The 21,805-nt window shown below is 44.3% G+C and overlaps 2 protein-coding genes across 3 annotated transcripts in view; one reads left to right on the top strand and one right to left on the bottom strand.

Annotated features, from left to right (window-relative positions):
• Window positions 1–13,147, bottom strand: part of LOC147191631 (protein FAM163B-like) — a 17,192-nt gene extending 4,045 nt beyond the window's left edge. Inside the window, exons 1-3 of one of the 2 annotated variants that reach the window (XM_086135311.1) lie at window positions 12,998–13,147; window positions 8,667–8,742; window positions 124–239 (exon numbers count right to left, since the gene is read on the bottom strand). In XM_086135311.1, the coding sequence (XP_085991437.1) occupies window positions 124–216 (93 nt within the window). In that variant the 5' untranslated portion in view covers window positions 217–239; window positions 8,667–8,742; window positions 12,998–13,147. Of the gene's footprint in view, window positions 1–123; window positions 240–8,666; window positions 8,743–8,984; window positions 9,486–12,997 lie in introns of those variants that run through there. The other variant, XM_086135312.1, reaches the window with a different exon arrangement.
• dbh (dopamine beta-hydroxylase (dopamine beta-monooxygenase)) overlaps window positions 12,902–21,805 on the top strand; it is a 9,610-nt gene continuing 706 nt past the window's right edge. The window contains exons 1-11 of the mRNA XM_086135316.1: window positions 12,902–13,388; window positions 14,200–14,346; window positions 14,475–14,732; window positions 15,475–15,651; window positions 17,854–17,956; window positions 18,622–18,788; window positions 19,432–19,575; window positions 20,705–20,743; window positions 20,940–20,999; window positions 21,091–21,218; window positions 21,295–21,454. Coding sequence (XP_085991442.1) covers window positions 13,011–13,388; window positions 14,200–14,346; window positions 14,475–14,732; window positions 15,475–15,651; window positions 17,854–17,956; window positions 18,622–18,788; window positions 19,432–19,575; window positions 20,705–20,743; window positions 20,940–20,999; window positions 21,091–21,218; window positions 21,295–21,454 — 1,761 coding nt within the window. The 5' untranslated portion in view covers window positions 12,902–13,010. The remainder of the gene's footprint in view (window positions 13,389–14,199; window positions 14,347–14,474; window positions 14,733–15,474; window positions 15,652–17,853; window positions 17,957–18,621; window positions 18,789–19,431; window positions 19,576–20,704; window positions 20,744–20,939; window positions 21,000–21,090; window positions 21,219–21,294; window positions 21,455–21,805) is intronic.

The following is a 21,805-nucleotide window of genomic DNA, read 5'->3' as shown; positions in this document are numbered from 1 at the left end:
TGGGCTAAAATCGCATTTGGATGCATTTCTGACTGTCCTCCCGAGATGCAACTTCAAATGAATTACAAAAAAAAAAAAAAAAAGCTGGATGATCCTTGACGACCGCAATCCGTGTACTCTCACCTGCAGTCTGCAGTAGCACAGTACTGCGATGATAAGGAGTAATATGACCGTAGCAAGAATTCCACCGGTGATGACCACTGTCCCGGCTGTCATTCGAATGGCTCTCCATCAACTGCCTGCGTGGAGCAAAGAGGAACAACAACAACGACAAAAAAAGATAGGTGAAGAGCGGGATGACAATAACGAGCGCCCAGAAGGCTCACAACGGAGAGGCGCCATCAAGTAGATTACACCAGCGTGTCATCTCGGCACCGCTTATTGAATTATCCAGCTGTTACAAATAAATGTAATGGAATCATCTGGCAAGAGCTGCTCGCTGTGTCGGTTCAGACTTGAAAACGTTTGGGGCGCAGAGGGAGAAAATAAAAAGTTGTTTGAGGATGTTTGATTACAAGCAATTGAGATGATATGCAGGAAAAAAAGAGAGAGCGGAGAGAGAGACAGAAGGGAAAGGTCAGGATGAGAGACAGATATGACGAGTGGATATGAAATGAAAACAAGAAGGACCGAAGGGGATGAAGATGCTGGGAGGAAGTGAAATAGGATGGGGGGGGGGGGGGGGGAATAAAATGGAGCATTGGGATGCTGACAAAAGGCAAAAACAGGGTGATTATGTCATGAAAAGAAGGCATCAATAAAGAAACAGAACACATTATTTTCATCACTAACTAGGCAATTAAACTTGAAGTATCCTCACTTAGTTGTCCCCGAGGACAAAAATTGACAGCCTCACAAAAACAGCCATTTTCCCCACAATCACGAGCAAGATTTATCATTTTAGGAATAAGGCGCCTTTGCCCAAAACAAGAATAAGTAACAGAATTAGACATTCCAAAATGAACAAAAGGAAGTCCTCCATTCCTGTGGAGGCGTCGTCGTCGCCAACTAACCGATGCTAACACAACCAATAATCCTAATTAGCGTGAATGGATGGAAAACCATTTTTAGGCCACACATATGAAACAATCCAATGAGAAGCGATTATGAACAGTGTGCGATGAACTGGAACAATTTTAAAGAAAACCACTTGTGTCAACTCCCAAAGATAAAGCAAACGCATGCAGAATACGAACGGCAAAGAACGCACTGACATAGTCGCTGCACGTGAACTGCTAAAAATCAATATTAGCTGGGGGGGTCGATCTTCAAGGATGAGTGTGTGTTTGTTGAGGGGGTGGGGGTGTTACTGTGAGCTTGTTGCTAAGCCTTGAGTCAACGCTGCAAGCCACTATCTGCAGCCTCCGAGTTGTCATTACAGCAGATGACATGGACACACCCTCATATGGCGGATGCATCCATCTGAATTTTAAAAAAAGAAAGAAAAAAGTGAAACATTTGGAGCACAACAGGCAGAACTGTGCAGCCTCTGCAATGATGCGGATCCCATACGTTTTTTTTTTTTTGTGGTTAAGAAAGAGCTGAGCTAACAGGTGAAGCTCTCAACTTCCTGGTTGATCGACATTCCTGCCCTCATCGATGGTGATGCGCTGTGGGTCGTGACCGAAACAACAATGTTCCAGATACAAGCGGATGAAATGAGTTTCTTCCGCAGGGTGTCTGGAGCTCTCCCTTGGAGACAGTTTGAGAAGCTCGATCATCTCAGGAGGGGATCAAAGTCGAGCCGCTGCTCCGCTGTGTTGAGAGGAGCTCAAGCATATGATTAGGAAGCCTGCTGGATAGCACCCCTAGTGGTGAGGATGACCTCGAACATGTTCAACACGAACAGCTCGTGCACCGTATTTACGCAGAAAAGCCATATTGAAACCAAAGCACAGTAACATTCGCACAACTCTGACAAATGCGGAATAATTCCCAGCTCACCTTTCACTTTGATTGTTTCAAATCCTGCTTGAGCCTGGCTTTTTTTTTTTTTTTTTGTCTCCCTTGAACTGTTTCTCCCCCCCACTTACCAAAGCTGCACATTCAGAAACAGGGAACAATTTAAATCAAATAAGGGGATGGACTAATTTAATTCAGGGCACTCATCTGTTGCTGGAGGCTGCTCCGCCCCCTCAAGTCAAAAACACATCATTAGCAACTAGTCAGGCTCGAACAACCACTATAGTAAGCATGAGTCGACTAGTCAGTGCAACGTTAGCGCTGTACTTCTTGGGGAGTGGTGCTCGTCTTGAACCTTCTTCCCCCTTCTCTAATTGGTTCACACATGTGATTTATCAAACCACATACATATTTACGCATCGAAACTGTCAACACATGCTTCACGCGCATATGCCACTTAGCCCTCGTGCACGGTTGGCTAGCATTCTCTCATGAGGCCACTTTAACCCGATCGGCGTGTTACCGCGGTGTTCGTTATTCAAGCGCGCGCTGAATACACACACCCATGCACGCTCCACAGTGTGTAATAGCTCCGCTTTGGCTGGTGTTCGTCCACCATCGTGACACGAGGTTGGCGGCAATCCTGGGCCGCCGCTAACGCGCTCAGACAACAACACGGGGAATAAAGCGCCACACTTTGATGGAACATGGCAGAGATCACAGCGGAGGTCTTGCTGGAAATAATGGCCGCTGACAGGCGCTCAGCCGGAGCGAAGTGGAACGCTTGCGAGGTGGTGAACAATGAGACTCACACTGTTGCAAGTTTAGGCTGTCAACACACACATGCACGCACGCACGCGTGTGTGTGTGTGTTCGGCAGGGCGTTGTGTGAATAACTTCCGCCGCGCTTGGTACTTTCCGTCTGTGACTTCTTTGAATAGAAGTGTCAATCAACAACTTTTTTTTTGTCCCCGATTATTCACTCGAGTCTACAAGTGATCATTCCGTCTTACTAATGAAGCTGCTTTCCAGTTGGGTAACGGAACTTAGCGCCGTGAAACATTCAACACAAGTGCTACTTATTTAATTGAAAAATAAGTCGATGCTAATGAAGCACCTGTTCAGGATCCAAACAATGTCCTCAATGAATCAATAAAATAGCAAAGTGGCTATTAGGTAAATGAGTGAAAGTTTATAGGAGACGTGTTATGGGTCTCAGGAGTTAAGTGTGAAATTGAACAGCCAAGTAAATGTTTTGTTCTCCGCCCAGTTCTGAAATTGGGGACGAGGCCGAGTCCTTTACAAAATAACAACCCACATACCGAGTTTCTCCGCCCATGACGTGATGGGTTAGGCGACAGCGGCACGCAAAAGGACCCCCAACCCTCGACATGGTGTCGAAGCTAAAAGCTAAGCCACGATGAGTTTTGATGGATGCGAAGATGAGCATTAACAGCAAACATGAACTGCAGATGAGCAGCTCCTAAAACTGGCTGCCGCCTCAAGTGAAAAGGTCGTTATCTTATTTTCCACTCTACACTTGGTTTCTAGCAAGCAGAAGCCACTCTCGGCCAGTGCTCTGATTGCGTCCAGTTGTCATGACAGCGAATGCTAATCAAAGTTCACAGGGCGTGGCCCATCAGGATTGGCCCCATAAGCCTCATGCAGGCTAATGAAAATATTTGTATTTTCAATGCCCACTAGGCTGTGTGAATGGCAAACCGGTGAATAATCAGAATCCTTCACTGAAAGGAATAAGTGATTTGTAATATAGTAAAGCATGGAAAGAAAAAAAAATCTGGACTCATCTGCATAGGCGCTGCGCGGAGTTGGCAAAGGGCCCAGGCAGACAATCGGACACCTTTGAGCCGTGACACAGTGCAACGTCCTGTCCGCACGACTGCAGCGTCACCTGATTTAGCCCGGCCCGGTGTCACGTTTCCCCATTTGACACTGACACATTTGACACATTTGTCTCATTGCAGCTCTTCAGTCAGCCCATGGCAGAATGACCACAGAAGAAGAGAAACACTCCAACGTCGTCACTCTAAAGGCTGCCTTACTTCACCGACTATACATTCCAACATATTTGGTATCACTTCAAACGCAACAATATGATGAGCAATAAATGGCTTCTAGATGATTTGATTTTGAAATAATGCTCCCAAGACTCTGTCGTAACCTTTTCCACTAACAACCCAGGCTAAACTTAGCTCCTGTCCGACATACAAAGCTTGTCTCTGAAGTTGTGATATATCGCTTGAAAATACCACCAACGTACTTTGTTCCTATTTGACACATTTTGAAGCCATCTCGTGATATTGTGAGAAATGTCAAAAACATGACCGGGACTCGCTCACAAGTTCAGTGTCAGTCAAATTTGCCCCTGAGAAATTGTGTTGACAGAGGACGCCATTTGTCGCGAAAGCGCCAGCGCAGTTATGACCTCCTGCTGGGGAAAAGCGTTACCACTGCAAACATATTAAGTAGGTGGTTTCCTGTCTGTTTAGCCTCTTCCCCTCCCCTCTGCCTCCCGTTGCTCGGCTGATGCGGGACGCCCGCGACCCCGGGAGCGCCGCGAGGCATCTGTTTCAACATGACTTTGAACGGCGGCTGAGCCACGAAAGACAATGCTTGCGCTGCACAGAACGGAGGGGTGATACAACAATGAGCGCACCGCTGCCACCTACTGTAGTGGATATGCAATTACCGTTTATGCTAATACAGCAACAAAAAAAAGTTCCGTGGGGGTCACAGACTCAGAATGTCAAAATTCTCCCACAGCCACCATATGCAGTAGAACCTGGCAGAAAATTGCCAACAACCATCATCCTCTGCCTCAGCGCTCCCACCATAGGACACGGTGACTCACCAAAATCTGGCAGTGGAATAGAATTTAAAAAAATTAAAAATAACATCCACAATACAGCTTCTGCTCCTTCCTGCGCAATAATGCTGCTTGAAATGCAACACCGTGCTCGGTATTCCATTTACCAACAAAAGGCTGCAAATTATCAAAGCCTGGTGATGACTGACAAAAATGCAACTGAATAATTGAACGGTGTAGCGGCTTGTTTGATGGACTGGATTCTTTTTTTCGGAACACAGCGGTCTCACGTTGCATTCACACTCGCCGATTGGCCAGATGTGCAGAGGTGTCTCATTTCTTCCATCGCCTCTTTTATGATCAAGTGTATAACACACTAGATGCACTGTGCAACGCACGGCCTCTCTTCTCAGCGCTGCAAGTCGTCAAATGTAATTTCTTGTCACCATGACCACAATCGTTGTGCGTTCTTAACCCAGGCACTGCTTAATGTGCACATATGAAATCAGTGAAGGCCGTTATTACGTCTGCTTTGTTTTGACCATAACTAAAATGTTATTTTATCTGCAAAAGAAATATGAGCCAAGGAGAGGGCGGACAAGGGGACAGGCAGCAGCATCATAAAAACTTCAAAGTGGGCATACAGTATGATGTGCTTTTTAATTGCTAGTATAAAAATAGTTGTGTGCCTGGAGTGCCTACTCACCCATCGAATGTGAAACTTGGGAAAACAAGTCCTGAGAACTGCCCTGCCAAATTGAGTTTCTCTGCCCATGCTAGCTAGCATCAGCTAGGCTGGGTGAATATCCAAAGCCACTTTACAGCTATGGCCAGAGTCGCAGCTGACAGACTACACTGTCTGAAACACAATCATGAAGTGACCCACATATCCTCCATGAGTGTGATGCCCCTGATGGTATCATGCCAAAAGGTAAGCAGAGCTGCGTTGTGTTTTGTTGTTTATAGGTGCGGATTAGCGTTAGCCTCTGATAAGTAGCACATACTTGATTGCTGAGTGAAGTTGTCCACACAGTGGGAGTGAGAGGTCACTGGCCGAGCAGTATATGACTTTCATGGGACAAAATCGGGCTGATTTCAGCAAGACAATAAATAAAGTGACTATAGTGTACTACAATTGTTGATATTTGGGGTATTTTAAAAAAAAAAGCATCCCAAAAAAAATCGTTCTGTACTTTAATGGCAAAAGTAACCCATAAACGCATCACATGTACACTAACTTACCCAATTTGCAACGTATTGTATTGCGCAGCATATCGCCTTATTTTGTAACGTGCTCATGAGAGAATTGAAAGAGAGCCGCAACAGCTTAAGACCCCCCCATAAAATAATGGCTGTTTACTTGGATAAGGTTTAGTGCCACATAAAGAAGAAAACACAGAAATGGAGAAAGCCTTAGAGAGGAGGAAAAGATGGATATTCAAGTGCCCTTGACAAATATATACGGTTCAGTGTAAGAAAAAGTAGGGGGAAAAAAACCTTAAGAGGGATTGTGTTACTATGGCTACTGGTTGACTTAGCATCACCTTCTTCTTACTTGAGTGGGCGCTTTTCACTAAAAAGTTCGAGCCTATTTTGTACTGGAAGCAACTTGTCAAGTTTGGAAAATAGGATATGGATAATTCAAACTGAAATAAAGACATACATATCTAAACATGCATTTGGCCGTGTGGGCCAGCACAGTAAAAATCACTTGAAAATTTGCGCTACAGCTGGGTAGCTAATGATGAACCACAGTACAGTCTGTTCACTGTAGCTCTAATAAAATGCAGTGGCTTCTCTCCCACTACTTCCTGTTACACCCCCCCCCGACCCCACCCCTCCACCGCTCATGACCATGCCCCCCCCCCCCACGTTCACTCAGTGGGATGAGGTCAGCTGACCAGTGGCTGGCACATGAGGACTCGCCATCAGAGAGCACGGCAGGGTGGAGCGGAGTCAGTGCTGGGGGTGCCGGGAAGGGGGGGGGGTGTTTTGGAGGAAGGGAGGAGCAGGGTGGCGACTGTTTAACACAATCGCATCCTTCCCTTCTTTTCGTGGCCCACAGTGGATCTGCAAGAATGCTCACTCCACATGGTGCATTTTAACGGTAATCAAGGCGCACTGTGTGAGCACTCAAGTGGACATGTAATTGCATTTATACCTCTGCACTTTTCTAACACCGTTGAATCCCCCCCCCCCTCCTTCTTTCATATCTCATATGCTCTCCCACTCCTCCTCTCGCCGCACCTTTCCTCATGTTTTTTCATCGAGTTCTTTTGATATCTCCAATCCTCCTCCTCCTGCTGCTGCTCCTCCTCCTCCTCCTCCTCGTCCTTCACCTCCCCATCTCTACTCCAGCTCTCTAATGGTCGAGGGTCTCCGTGCTGAAACATCAGCAGTAAAAACACACAGTCACGCTCTATGGGGGGGGGGGGGGGGGGTTCAGTGTGTGTGTGTGTGTGTGTCTGACTGATCTCTCAGGGGGCCAAGGTTATTCGGAGGGTCACTGATGCATGTCGCCATGGGAACCCAAGCCCCGCCTTTTCTCCCATTGCTGGAGGCCATCTTAAAAGGCACAATGGGCGGGTGGATTGTTTTGAGATGTAAAACAAAACAAAAAAAATCCTTGGGAATTCTTTCCTTGAAAATGATACGTTGCTGTAATTATATTCATAATAAAGAAACTATAATTGATCAGGGAGTGGCAATGACATACTTCATACAAAGTGATATCAATATTTATCTCATCAAAATATACTTGTTGGTTGAAGTGACTGTATAAATGCTTGGAAGCAGACACATTTGGTCACTTAAGTCAAAATGGATGCCACGCATTTCACCACGATGAGAGATGAAATTCACATTATGTGACTTCCTCAAGCCAATCAGCAAATAAAACTAGGGACAAAAAAAGAGAAAGTGTCTTGATGTTTTTTTTTGGTTAGTCTTTGTAATTAAACATTTTTTGTTTGTTCACTTTTATGTTTTTGAAAATTGTTCATCAAAAAAGTTTTTCAGTTTTTTTTTAAAATACATAGCGTAATTTTTCAGTGCAAGCTAACAAAAAATGCCACTTAATACACACTACATGAGTACAATTCTCAAACAACAGCATTTGCTTCTTCTTTATGTATAGCATTACCAAAATAAATATAAGTATAATCAACTCTGAAGGATCATTTATGATATTAATTAACAAAGATGAACAGGAAGGACACGTTCGCCGTAATTTTAGTTAGATTTACAAACATATACTTTTTTTAAAGCATTTTTAATTACCGGTATATTTTATTTTGTGAATGAATTTTTTTTTCAATTTTAGTTTTAGACACCGATCGTTAGTTTTTGTGACTTAGCAACTTGACCGAACGAACCCCTTGCTGAACCCTAACGCTTCCAACATGAACGTCCTCAAAGCCACCTTGCTGCATCCGTTACAAAAACCGGACGATGAGTAGCGTCGGCCACCATTTCAACAGTGTTGCCTTTTTGGGTTACATGTCAAAAAAGTAAAAAAATAAAAAAATACGGGAGTATGGCTACCAGTTGTCTGCAGGAGCTGTGACTCGCATGTGGCAACTCTCACTCACCCCCCCCCCCCCCCCCCAGCCCTCCCCCGCTCTCATCTCAATCTTTTGCTGCTTTTGTGCTCGGCTCCATGTGCAACAACAAGCACTGGCACTGCACCCGATGCCGTCTAGATGGACTATAACCAATTATGCATTAAATCGAGGAGTGTACGGGGAGATGAAAAGCAGACGTCTCCCATTATGGCTTGAATGAGGCAGTGGTGCTGTCCATGGTTTTGAAATTGGACGCGCCCCTGCCTTGCGAAGTTTACTTTGGGGGGAAAATAATGTGGGACACAACCACAAAGAGGATGTGTTCATTTTAAATCGAACCCCAATAAGAGAACGACTTGAGAATTCAGCCTCACCTTCAGAGATAAGATGAATCAAGCAGGTCACATGGAGGCTAGCGGCGGCTGATTGGATGCCAGGTCCTGATCTTTGCTTGACGGGTCGACCACAGTCACGGGATAATAGGATGAAAATGTAAAAGAAAATAAAGAAAGTAAGTCAAAATAAGAGCCGAGCGCCACACTTATAATAAATAGACGCGTAAACAGACAAAAAGGAACGTTGCAAAGAAGGTATTAATCTCTTCCCAAATACATTGTGTTCATGCAAAACTCTTGAATCCAAAAGCAAAAAACAAAACAAAACAAAAAACAATTACAAAGTGTTGCACACACACTTCCATTCACGGCTCCGGCTGTTGTTTTTTGGCGATAGATGAGCAGGAGAGGCTGATGGAGCAAATAAAAGCCTCCTACGCAAATACCCCCCTCAGTCTCAGCGGCATATGTGATGGAGGCGGAGACAGCGTGATGGCAAAACTCCACACCTCCATCCCAAAATTTAAAAAAATAATCATTTAAATGATCATTAAAAAAAAAAAAATCAAACAGTCCGAGGAGGTCCGGCTTGGTCTCTTGGTTCCGGCTCATCCGCAACCAGGCAAAGCAGAGGCTCAGTAATCTATTTACCTCCCATGCAGCCCCTTCGGAAGCAAAAATAAACTGTGTCGGGGGGTGGGAAGGGGGGGTTATGTCAAGAGAATAGAGGAATGCACGCCGATTCCTGCGGAGCCGACTGAAAACACGCGGCGGTGGTGCCAGTGAGCACGCTCAATGAGCGAGCAGCCTGGGGGATGGCGCTTTAGTCACAGCCTCACATTGGATTTGAGAGATGATCGAGAGAGAGCGTGCAAGAGAGAGAGAGAGAGAGAGAGAGAGAGAGAAAAGGTGGGGGTAAGAAAGAAAAATGGGGGTACAAGTCCATTTGGAGTCTTTGAGCCTGCAGGCGGCGCATGGTTGGATGCTGACAAAGTGGAAGGATGTGGCTGGAAAGTAAATGAATGAAAGAAAGGCTCATGCAACGAAAAGTCACCATGAGCAATTGGCACCGCACAGAGGAAATAACGACAACAGGGGAAGATAGTCAAGACTCAATCAGAATTATATAAAGACATGCGACCCTTGCCTGCCAAAAAAAAAAAAAAAAAGGCCAAGAAAAGCCTACGAGAACATCATAAAGGCAAAGGTAGACAGAGCTGCATAAAGATTTCGTGGATGAACAGATTAGCATTAGCTCACAGCTGCTCATAGTTCAATACTCGAGTCGCATGTTTCAGGTTTCGACATGGTGAGTATCGTCATGGTAACAAAAGTCAACCACACCGTTGAGCCAGTGGGGTATAAATTCAATCACCTACTCACCAACACGAGACGAGGATAACTTTAGCAAGGCAAGGAAACGGATTCGTAAAAATTCATATCATTTAGGAGTTTTGACAGCAACTCAACTTGGATGTCAATGCACCACTGCCTATTTGCTGTTTTGGATGAATGCAATAAAAATTGCCACGGGCACCCTCCTGGAAGTCTAATCATAATTGTGGAAGCTGTTCTACGTAGCGGCAACTCCATATTAACTTCTTTTTCGGGGTAATGACCAGATGATCAAATCCTTTTGTACACTAGTCTAACCGTCTTCTCTGCGCATGAGGTAGAAAACAAAGAAAATATTCCCTGAACTCCATTTGGATGACACAAGTTAGTTATGTGCTACACTTTTTATTTTTACCCCCCCACCTCCCCACCAGGGGTTGTTCACTTCCTCACGACAACATCGATCAGGCATTCAAGCTGCGGGTGTGACAAACATCCCCCTCAGCTGTCAGCCCCCCCCGATACTCAACCGTCTCGCCACTTTGCTTCCACCTCCACTTTCCTCCTGTCCACCTTCTCCAGCCGTGTTCCACATCGGATGAATGTCTGAGTTTTTATTGCATCCATTATGCACACTCAAAGACATGAAGATTAGTGCATTTGGAGAGTGTATGCTTTTGAATTATTCAACATTGAAGGAATAGGAGAATAAAATACGTTTGGATTGGTGGCGTTTGGCTGAAATCGCCTTTTATTCCCTTTTCTTGCCGGGCTGCGCATAACATGATATCCTCTGTGATATTTTTTTTTTTTGGATGATTTATACGTAATGAAGCCTGTGCTAACAATCTGCAAATGCAAATGCAATCAAAGTGCAACACTTCATTTCAATATATTCATATTAAGAACCCAAATGTTCTTTTAAGCCATTTCCTTTTAGGGGACATGTACTTAATACAATGTCCAGTAGAAGATATTGCGCTTACCTCCTACCTCGCTTTTCTCTGTATGTTTTGATAGGTTGTACCTCAAATCATCCCTCCCCATTGAAATGAATGGAATCATCATGAATCTGTGCCAGCCTTCTACATTAACAAACTTTGGCAATTTCCTTTTGATTGAAATTAGTATATTACTGGTATAGTATATCATGTAATTGTATTATAACATACAGTTAAGAAAAAGAAAACAGTATTTGTCTTCAGATTTATTTATTTTTTTGCTTCAATTTAGTGGACATGGTACCGTTCCCTCTCATTTTAGAGGAAACCACCAAACATGCATACTAAGGTGAAATATGGCCCTTGTGATATCATGGGAAAGTACTTAATTGTTCGGCCTGTCACAATAGGTAACTGGCATAGAGAGCTAAACAAACTATTTGTAGTAAATCAATATTTTTGGGGCCAATTAAGTCAAATTGGATAATTACCCCCCTTCACTAATGTGTAGCTGCACACTGGTTGGGAATCAATTTCCTTTCCATAAAATGTATCCTTTAAATGTCATGTATAGGATAAAGTCGTAAAAACCTACAGGCTTGCCACATAAACATCAGCACGTGCGCACATATGATCACACGTGCAGACAAAGCTCTGTCATCTTCCCTTCTAAATCGCTTCTCCGGTGCACCCGTCCCGGCCCACCCATTTCCCTCCCCCTCTCTCTGTGCATCGCTCCCTGCGGTGAAAATGTCTCCAATGTGACGTCCGGCCATATTTGCGTTTGCTGACACATCAGCACAAACGTGACCAACGTGTAATGCATACGTGACAAATGGAGCCGGTCACGCGACAGCCGAAGGACACGTAAAAACAAATGCACTCGGACGTTACATTTTGATTGTATTACTGGATGCTCAACCACATCTCCTCTACCCTCGGTTTGCCGTTTACCGAAACTCCGGCCCTTTATCCAGGAAAAGACAATTCAATGTTATCATGTAGAAAATTCAATTAAAAAAAGTGCAGGCAGGTCTGTATTCTGAACATTTGTAAATGTGTCCTGAGTTAAAATGAACCTGGACTTGATCAGATCAACTATACACAATGAACATTTTTACCTATGCAAAGTGCAATGGAAATAGACCAGATTGTAGTAAAACATCAGAACTACAATATTAGGCATACTGTATCTACTAACCACTCCGTCACTGTGCTGTCCTCAAGTGGATATTGTGGTTCTCCCACTTGTTAACTACAAATGATAAGACAGACTGATATTTATTATTCAATTTGTTAGATTTTGACGTGGTTCAATATTATTGGGTTCCATCAGAGTATCCCGACGTATTGACGGCTATTTTAACTCATTCACTCCCAAAGACGTTTTTAAACGTCTTTTCAGACTTGGTCCAGATTTGGCTGGTACTGAATGAGTTAAGTTTGAATTGACACTCGAATGTGAGCTCGAGGACACGATCACCAGTTGCATGCACACACGTGCTCGTTCAGGGGACGCGCTAACCTTTTAAGGCACCTTTCAAGTGTCCATCTTGTATGTGCCGGCCGTAATTGGCACTGCAATTAGGTTGTTCACAGCCTGAGGAGGCGTCTTGAGGAAAGCTACAAATACATTAAGTTGTTTAATGTCTCCTCAAACGCTTGCTGCCTAACTAAATACTTTTGTCAAAAGGTCAGATTTCTTCAAAAAGGAAGTACGTGATAAATGCACTTATTTATTTTTATTTTGAAAGGACAGAGCAACGATGCTGATGATTGTCATTGATAATATCCACGGTAGGTTTTGGACACAATTAGAGTATGGCAGACACGCAACATCATGTTTGACCCGAGGGCCTTCTCGGACACAATTGAATTGCGCTCAACAAATAATAGCATTAGTCTGCAACAAAACAGACAAATCGCTAAGGGAGGAGTCTCTTAAAAAGCACAGATAGGGTGCGAGCGCACAAGACGACGCGAGGAATGGAACTCGCAACAAGTTGGAGACACTGTTGAGCTTCCGTTACCCGCGAGGATATTTTTTTCCAAGTTGAATGTACTTTAGAATAAACTTGACAAAAATAAACTCACACGTGTTTTGGCCATGAGGATCCTGAGCAGAGAATTCCGCCTCCAGGACGTCACCGTCATGTACTTGACCGCCCTGGCCGCCCTCATGGTCATCCTGGTGGCCTCCTACCAGGCTCCGTCCCACATCACAGTGGTGGAGCTGGCCCCCCCTGACTTAAAGTCCTCCGATGTTACGCCGCCCGCGCTGCCGCTGCCCTTCCGGGTGCTGCTGGACCCACTCGGGAGGCTACAGCTCGCTTGGAACGTCAGCTACGCTCGCCAGGAGGTCTACATGGAGCTGAAGGTGGCCGAGCTGAAGCACGGCGTGGTGCTGGGTATGTCCGACCGAGGGGAGCTGACCGACGCTGATCTGGTGCTGCTTTGGAACTCTGGAAGCAAAAGTTACTTTGGGGTGAGTCAATGGATAATATAGAAAAAACATTTCATTCAAAAATGGAACTGTAAATAATAAAACAGATGACAAGTGACATTAATGGGGTTACATTCCTTTTCGATTTCAATACATTCATCAATTATGGTTGAATGAGATCCTTTCATCTTGATTAATTTTCTTACCCACACCATCCATCTGTCCATTTCCTATGACACTTGTCTTGTTGCGTGTCAGCTGGTGTCGATATCAGTTGACTTTGGGCAAAGGGAAAAAGCCCGCTATGTCATTTTATCTGGCCTGTGAAGGCAAAACAAACGTACCTCCAAAAAATTACCAAAATTGCAACTTGTCTTCACAAGCATTTTTTAAAATTTTCACAATAAAACCCCCCCCCCCTGAAAAATAGTTGATTTTTTTTTTTTTTTTTTTTTACTGGCTTCTGATTTCTAAATATGGTCCATCAATGTGGTGTGTATAGGTGATAATATGAGTCTTACAATTGGTACAGCTTGTTTCACACACTACAGTACACGATACCATTTTTGTGGACATAAAATAGAACAGTCGATACACTGTATGAGATGTGAGCAGGTTGTTACGTTTGAGAAGAGTTATGTAAGAGGAGACTGGTAAAATAAAAGATCTTGGGTGCTATTCTGGACCAAAATGCGAAGACAAACGCGAGAAAGATAACAAGTGGATTGACGCAGCTGCTGCAAAACAAATCTACATACATTCATTTAGACTATCTGTACAGGCCGCACGTTGACTTAGTGGTTAGCGTTTGACTCCATTCCAAATGTTGTCCATTTGTCACGTTTGCCTTCAGGACGCTTGGAGCGACAGCGAAGGCAAGGTGACGCTGGACAGCCAACAGAACTATGAGCTGATTGAAGCCAAATGGAAGTCCGGAGGCTTCTACTTGCTCTTCAAGAGACCCTTTAGCACATGTGACCCCAGAGACTACCTCATTGAGGTAACATTACTCATTTCCGTAAGGTTGACAGTCCTGAAGTTAAATTACACTAAAATAGCATCGCAGCTAATAGATAAGATTCGGGTTTTTTTTTTTTCCTAGTGCACTGATAAATGCGCTATGCTTAGGAGGGAACAGTGCACATCATTTATGGCCTCTTGGATCAACCACTTGCTTCACCGGAGCAGCTCAACCTCTCCCGCATCCACACGGGTCTTCAGCGCATCCTGATGCTGCGCCCCGACACGCCGGCCCCCGCGCTACCCCCCGACGTGCAGACACTGGACGTGGTGGCGCCCGACGTCGTCATCCCCACTCAAGAAACCACCTACTGGTGCTCCATCCACAAGCTGCCCGAAAACATGGCCGAGAATCACATTGTCATGGTAAAAAGGGGGTGCCGAGGGGTGGGGATAGTGCACAAGCTGCAATTATCGCGGCTTTCTTTTTTTTTTTTTTGTAGCATCTGGAGGAAGCAAACAACAGATGGACTGTCATGCTTGGCAGGACGAAGCATACATCAAGGCAAATGCAGAAACTCCACAAATTGAATTCCTGCTCAATTCTGCGCGTTTTACACACTGTACACTTTCGCACGCCACTGACGCTTTGATGACAGGAAAGTAACTTTGTGCTTTGTTGCAATCGGGCTAACAGATATACTCAACGATACGTTATCAAAAGGACTGGGTTTTATTTCTAAAGTTGTCATGTCAGTAGTTAGCCTATTTTTAAATTTGACATCATAATAAGAAGATGAATAACAACGGTCTACACTTGTGTGGCACTAAATCAACCGTTAGCTAGCTGCAGACTGGATAACTGCTATACACGTAAAATCTTATTATTTTTACAGTTGTTAGGGAATCAAATCTAAGCGAGCTCAAATTTAATTAACTTGATTCTACACTAACATGGGGGCTAAAAGAAACACTAGTTGGCTGGCCAGCTGCTAAATGCTGATATTGTTTGAATGCATTAATGTTGCAGTGTTTATTTTATTTTTATACTTATATGCGAGTCATATAACTTGTAAGCTAGCTTGACCCTTGACTCCTGTGCACATTATCATTTTAATGAAATTCTATTGCTTATGTTAGGTGACATTTTCTTTCTTTTTTGCATCAGTACGAGTCGGTGATAACACCAGGAAACGAAGCCATCGTGCATCACATCGAGGTGTTTGAATGCTCCCCGGACGACGGTGACGTTCCCCAGTACAGCGGCTCTTGCGACAATAAGATGGTGCCGGCGAATCTCAACTTCTGCCGCCACGTTCTGGCCGCCTGGGCCATGGGTGCAGAGGTACCATGAAATCTGGGTGTTTTTCTCATTGATACAGTAATTCGGCGAATTAAAATGTCCAGAACTTTATGGTGGATAGGGATAAACTATTAAAACAGGGCCAAGATCGGATTCTTCCGACAACAGAAGTGCCGTCTTTACACAAGAAGCCTCTAATTCGAGGAGGACTTGGAATTCAGTTCGATTTATTTTTTATTTTTTTGGTGCAATCCTCGACTATTCATTGGAGAGCGTCTCCTACTCAAATAATGTGTAAGCCTAGAAGTGTCTGCACAAAGTCTATTTAGGGTGTGCAGCCAGTCGCTATGTGGGAAGACAATTCGCATGCAAGCCGTCACACACACACAATGGCTTGCATAGCCTCGCACACGAGAAAAACAAACCGAAACCAATACAGCAGTAAGGTTTTAAAAGAGGACATTTCATTCCCATTCCATTGGACTCAAGGGTCAATAAACCGAAAAATGCACAATCGATTAAAAAAAAAAAAATTTTTTTTGGGATTTAAATTTATTTATTTTCAAAATCTAAACACGGGCGACTCGGCGCATGAGCTAGAAGTCCGAGAAAATAAAACACTGGAGGCAGTACAGCGAGCGAGGTCAATAATCCGACAGAGAGTAAACAATTTAGCAGTCCTGAAATACTGGGCAAGGCTTTGACTGCCAACAAGGAACAGGTGAGCCTGTTGGAGGGCAACGCCCTTCACTCCAGCGAGAGCTGGAACCAAACAAACACAGCACATGACAGGCCGAGATACTTGCGGCACTTGTTTAGGTCACAATATTTGCTGAATTCTGGCAAAGGGTGCTGAGATCTTGCAAGATGCGTAGCAGCTAAACTTTCGCGAGATTTACAGCAGTACATAAGGAAGACTCGCCTCAGTTTTTCAAGTTTGATTTGGTCACTCAGGAATGAGTAGGCTTTGCAGCATTTGACAAGACTTACAGGTCTTGCAAGACTGATTTAGGACTGACAAGCTTTGTTGAAGGCTCGTGAGATTTGCTGAGGTCTTGTGAGGCTTGTTTCAGATTTCCTTTGGAGCCTCGCAAGATTTGCGGGGGCTTTGCAAGATTAACTAATTAATTAAGATTAACTAATTTATTAACTAAGATTAATTAAGACAAAATTAACCGCTTTCTCATGGTGTGAGAAAACTGCGGCGGTAGACCAGTTGAAGAAATCGATAGCAGCTAAAAGTTGAGCGCAATAAACCGAAGCTACAGAGCAGCCGGCTGAGCGGGCCCAGCAAAGCGGTGGGAGGGGGGTGTCACATAAAACAAAGAGGACAGGGGAACGGGGAGCCTGTCACCATATTTCTGTGCTCCCCGGCCGGGCTTGCTCTCTGATTGGATTATGTGTCAGCCAAACAACAACAAGCAGGATGCCTCCCTTGCCTTGTGTGAGCCGCCAAGACGAGATTAGGTGGGAAATATTCAGGCCTCTTTCATCACCTCGTAATAGCGTTGTTCAATTCTCCCCGGCAGCACCATCCAAAGAAATGCGACCTTGCAAAAAATAAAAATAAACAAACACAAAGTCGCGCGTGGATGCACAGAGGAGACGGCGAGTCCTCAAATGTTTTGGCTTCGCCGACAAGGAAAATAACATCCACGAAATATATCAAAATAACCACACTCCTCAATTGAATCGGCAGAAGGCATGCGGGGTTGCATCTGGCGCAAGATTAAGTGATGAATTAAGATTGCATAAAGATTTCCTGACGAGAGTGAGACGGATACCCCAAAGGCTTGTTATTTCATTGAACGTCACAGACAAATGGACAAGGCCATCTTGCGCACTGCCAAAATATGTCTCGGTCTTTCATGCTTTTGAAAAATTGCATTTTCTATTCCGCTTGCCCCAAACTCAGAAACATTTCCAGTTCCAGGACCCGAGTAGAAAATACCTAACATTGTGTTGAATGGGAATTTTTAAAATCTGTTTTTGGGCAATATTTGAGTCAAATAAAGACAGCCAAATATGGGAAATGTACAGGATCTCTTATGATCAATAACTAAGCACAGTGTCCTGGAAAGCAGGTTTTTGCAAACTGAGCAAGACATGTAATACGAGTAATCATGTGACGACAGACCCCTAGTTTCATATTTGCAATATTCTTGGGCTGTCGACACATTTTATTCAGCTTTAAGCAAAGCGAATACCTTTTTTTCAAACAAGGAGTCCTGTGCGTGTTTCCAGGCGTTTTACTACCCTCCTGATGCAGGCCTCCCTATTGGTGGGCCAGGTTCCTCAAGGTTCCTTCGCCTGGAAGTTCATTACCACAACCCTCTGCTTATATCTGGTACACACACAAACACACACACACACCGGGAAAGTGTTCCTGAGAAGCTGCGGGCTAATTTCCAACTGAGCAATTCGTTTCAAATTTTCCAGATGACGCTTTTCATCTTGGCCAGCGCTCGTCATGACAGACTTTACAGTGTGTTCTCCTCATGTGACCTCCCGTGCCATGTTCACGTATCCTATCGTTTTTTTTTTTTTCAGAATTTAGGAGTGCTCGTCCTGTTAGCATAATCTACAACCTTTATGTTGTAATGTTAGTGTGGCGTTTGAATGCTGTCGACAGACAAACAAGCAAACACATACACATCAATCAAAATTTGGGGTAGGTGGGTATTGAAATCAATCTAAGGGCCACTCAGAATGTGGCCAGCGAGTTGCCCATCTCTGGCCCAGATGGTGTTTCACTCGAAAGACGTGCATCAGCGAACTTAGCAATGACATTGCGCTTTGTGCCCGCGAGTCAATGGCATCTTGATTCCTGCCCGAGTGTCCTCTCACAAACCTCTGAGAGATAAACAACGTTCGCCTTAAATCATTCACTCATGAATGCTTATGAATATCCTGTTGAAATTATTCTGCCCTGCGAGCATGTGAATATGTTACAGGCGGTTAAATGGACCGCACGTAAAGCGCATTAACGATCTGCCACGTCGCTGCGTGCAGGCAGACGTGACTCATCGGGGATACGGTTGCATTACACGCCCAGTCTGAGGCGCTACGACGCCGGGATCATGGAGCTGGGCCTGGTCTACACGCCCATCATGGCCGTCCCGCCTAAGCAACACAGCTTCTACCTCACCGGCTACTGCACCTCCAGGTGTACACGCACTGTAAGAACGCGTGACGCGTGCTGTGGTACAGAGCTTTGCAAAGTGTGGTTCGAGTGCCACGGGTGGTATTAGTTACTAAATTAGGTGTTCAAACTGTGCATGATGAAAGAGTGGCTTAAACGTCTTTTTTAATCCAAATTTAAATTTATGCATATCTAATTTCAATCAAATTATGTCGTTCTTTTATGTATTTTTTAATTGTCTTTGTCATTCTCGGCGAGCAGAGAGGGGAGGGATGGGTAGTTACGCACTTAGGAGCGGGAACAGGGAGGGAGCAAGACGACTGAGCCACTGCAAACATGGATGCCTTTTTGCTCGGTTGATTAATGTGCAAAGCCTCAAAAAAAAAAAAAAAATGGTACCAGCGGGTGCAAGTTAGCCCTAAGAGCAACATTAATAGCCCATTGGTCTGTTCTAAAAATAGCGCACCAGTGATTGGACAATGTATCTTATAAAGAATTGAAACAGAAGAGAAATGTTAACATTTACGTATTCATTGAAACTAAACACGGTATATGTTCTGTCCCAGATTTTGTTTCGAATAGATCTGAAAGGTGTTTCTATCTAAAAACAGTTTGTGAACCACTGGCGTAGCAGAATCCATTCCTATATCAGTGATCATCTCGTCTGCTTTCATAAATAGGCTTTGCCTCGGGGCGGCATCTTCATATTCGCGTCCCAGCTGCACACGCACTTGGCGGGCCGCGGGGTGCGCACTGTCTTGGTGAGGGGGGGCCAAGAGGTGGAGGTGGTGCAGGAGGACCAACACTTCAGCACACACTACCAGGTGAGAAGCGACGAGGACCCTTTTTGCGTGAAAGGGGATATCAATTTCTATTGTATGAAATGATATCATACATCATCAACTTATGTCACGTCTATCACGGCAATACATGGTTCATATTATGAAAAGTAACATGCGATGTTGCTTATGATCGCTGTGAGGGTGAAGACCTCCCGCTGGTTTGCCTCAGCTGAAGCTGTCAACGACCACCAAGTGTCGTTTGAGGGCGACAAACAAACAAGGGGAGATAATGAATGTGTTCTGCCTCTCTCGTGGAGGAGGACGTCAATCAGAAGGTGTGCGTGCGTACGGTACTCCTCAAACAACACGTGGCCGTGCCAATCTCCCAATATGTCTCGACTTTGAAAACAAAATCAAAAGGTTCATTTTTTTTCATTGAGATGATTGGAAAGGTATTCATAAAGTTGATTGTAGGTACTGCGCGTAGTGGTGAGGTCAACTTTCATGCAGAGATGCTTTTGAATATTTCTGCTTTTGCTCTCAACATCAACCATCAAGCGGCGCACATCTGTTCTTTGTCTTGCGATCCCAATCAAGGCGAATTAAACGTACGAGCGCGACGCCGAGGAACACCTGCCTTCCGCCTCGCACGTCTCCCGTCGCTGTTGAGCGTCAGCCCACCTGAGTGGTGCTTGCTGTCTAAGCACTCGGCCTCATTAGGAAATATGAAGGCTGCTTGTCACGAAAGCTTCTTCGAGCGGCGGCGAAGCCTTGAACAAATGCTCGGAGGGAAATATCGAAATGGGGGGGGGGGGGTCCTCATTCATTTTTAAGTACTCTCTCATTCCACTTGGAACGGATGAACACCATTAGGTGCGCAAATGAATTATTCAGCCAATTAATGCGTAAAACGTACAGTAAGAAAACGTAAAAAGATTTGAGCCTTTTCACATCACACGCCTATTTCAAATTTTAAGATCCCCCCCCCCCATTTCAATTCGTTTCTGTGATTTCAAAAAGATATTCCAGAGCAGTACACAATATTTTTTTGTCATATTCTATTCATTTTTGTTTTCTTTAGTGATTCGCTTGTGCGGCATCCATTTTGACTCTAGTTTAAGTCACACAATATAGTTCCTAGTCTTTATTTTGTTTTTTGTTTTTCTTATAGACTATCAGAGTTCTGAGGAAGATGACCAACGTTTTGCCGGTGAGTACGAAGGTGCCCGAGAATTGATCCTGTACAATGAAATAGAGTCAACCTTGGAAACTGGATTCTATTTTTAGTGGCATGAAGGGGAACAGTACCTTAACAAACCATTTTCTATTTTTCAGTTGGTCTTTTTTGGTGCATTTAACTCATAATTTTTTTTTTTTTTTTTTAAATGATGTGCGTCTTCTGACAGGGAGATGTCCTCATCACAAAGTGTACTTATAACACAGAAGATAGGGACAAGCCCACCGTGGTGACTCGCCATTTACAACACAAATACAATCTGGAAAAAAAAAAAAAGTACCTTCATAAATTTCATGTCCTTCTTGACGGTGGTTCCTCAGGGTGGTTTCGGCATCATGGAGGAAATGTGCGTCAACTACGTCCACTACTACCCTCGCACTCAGCTGGAGCTGTGCAAGAGCCACGTGGACCTGGAACACCTGCAAAAATATTTCAGCTTCATTAACAGGTAGCGTGCAAACATCAGCAGGGTCTTGAACTTCCCTCACGGTCCGGTGACATCTAGGTGCGCCATTTGTCGTTAGATTCCAGGGAAAGGAGCAGTGTGTTTGTGGCGACGAGGGTGTGACAGAGCAGTACTCCAGACTCCAGTGGGACGGCTTCGCCACGCAAGTGCTGGACTCTCTTTACAACACGGCGCCCATCTCCATGCACTGCAACCAATCCACTGCACGCCTCTTCCCTGTGAGTCTCAAAAAACGTGTGTCGATGTCCTTCCGTGTGGAATTTTGAGGACCTCCCCGCACTTATGTGGGCTTTCTTGGGTACTCTGGATTCAACCCACTTCCCAGAAAAAAGGCAGGTTAGGTTTATTGAAGGCTCTAAATCAGCCTCATATTATCACATGTGCACAAGTTGACGGATAATTAGTTTTGAAATCAAAATGCAGTTAAAAAAATATATATATATATACATACTGTATATATTTTCAGTTATTTCATACGGAAGCGTATTGCTGCCACACCAGGAAAAGAAATTATCAAATTTTTTCATCGTTTTTTTCCCCCTGGTGTGACAGCTATACGCTTTCGTAAT

The sequence above is a fragment of the Hippocampus guttulatus genome, chromosome 17, assembly GCF_054856545.1.
Source record: "Hippocampus guttulatus isolate MCC_2025c chromosome 17, RoL_Hgut_1.0, whole genome shotgun sequence".
Lineage (NCBI taxonomy): Eukaryota > Metazoa > Chordata > Actinopteri > Syngnathiformes > Syngnathidae > Hippocampus > Hippocampus guttulatus.
This window is presented reverse-complemented; position numbering and strand designations above follow the sequence as displayed.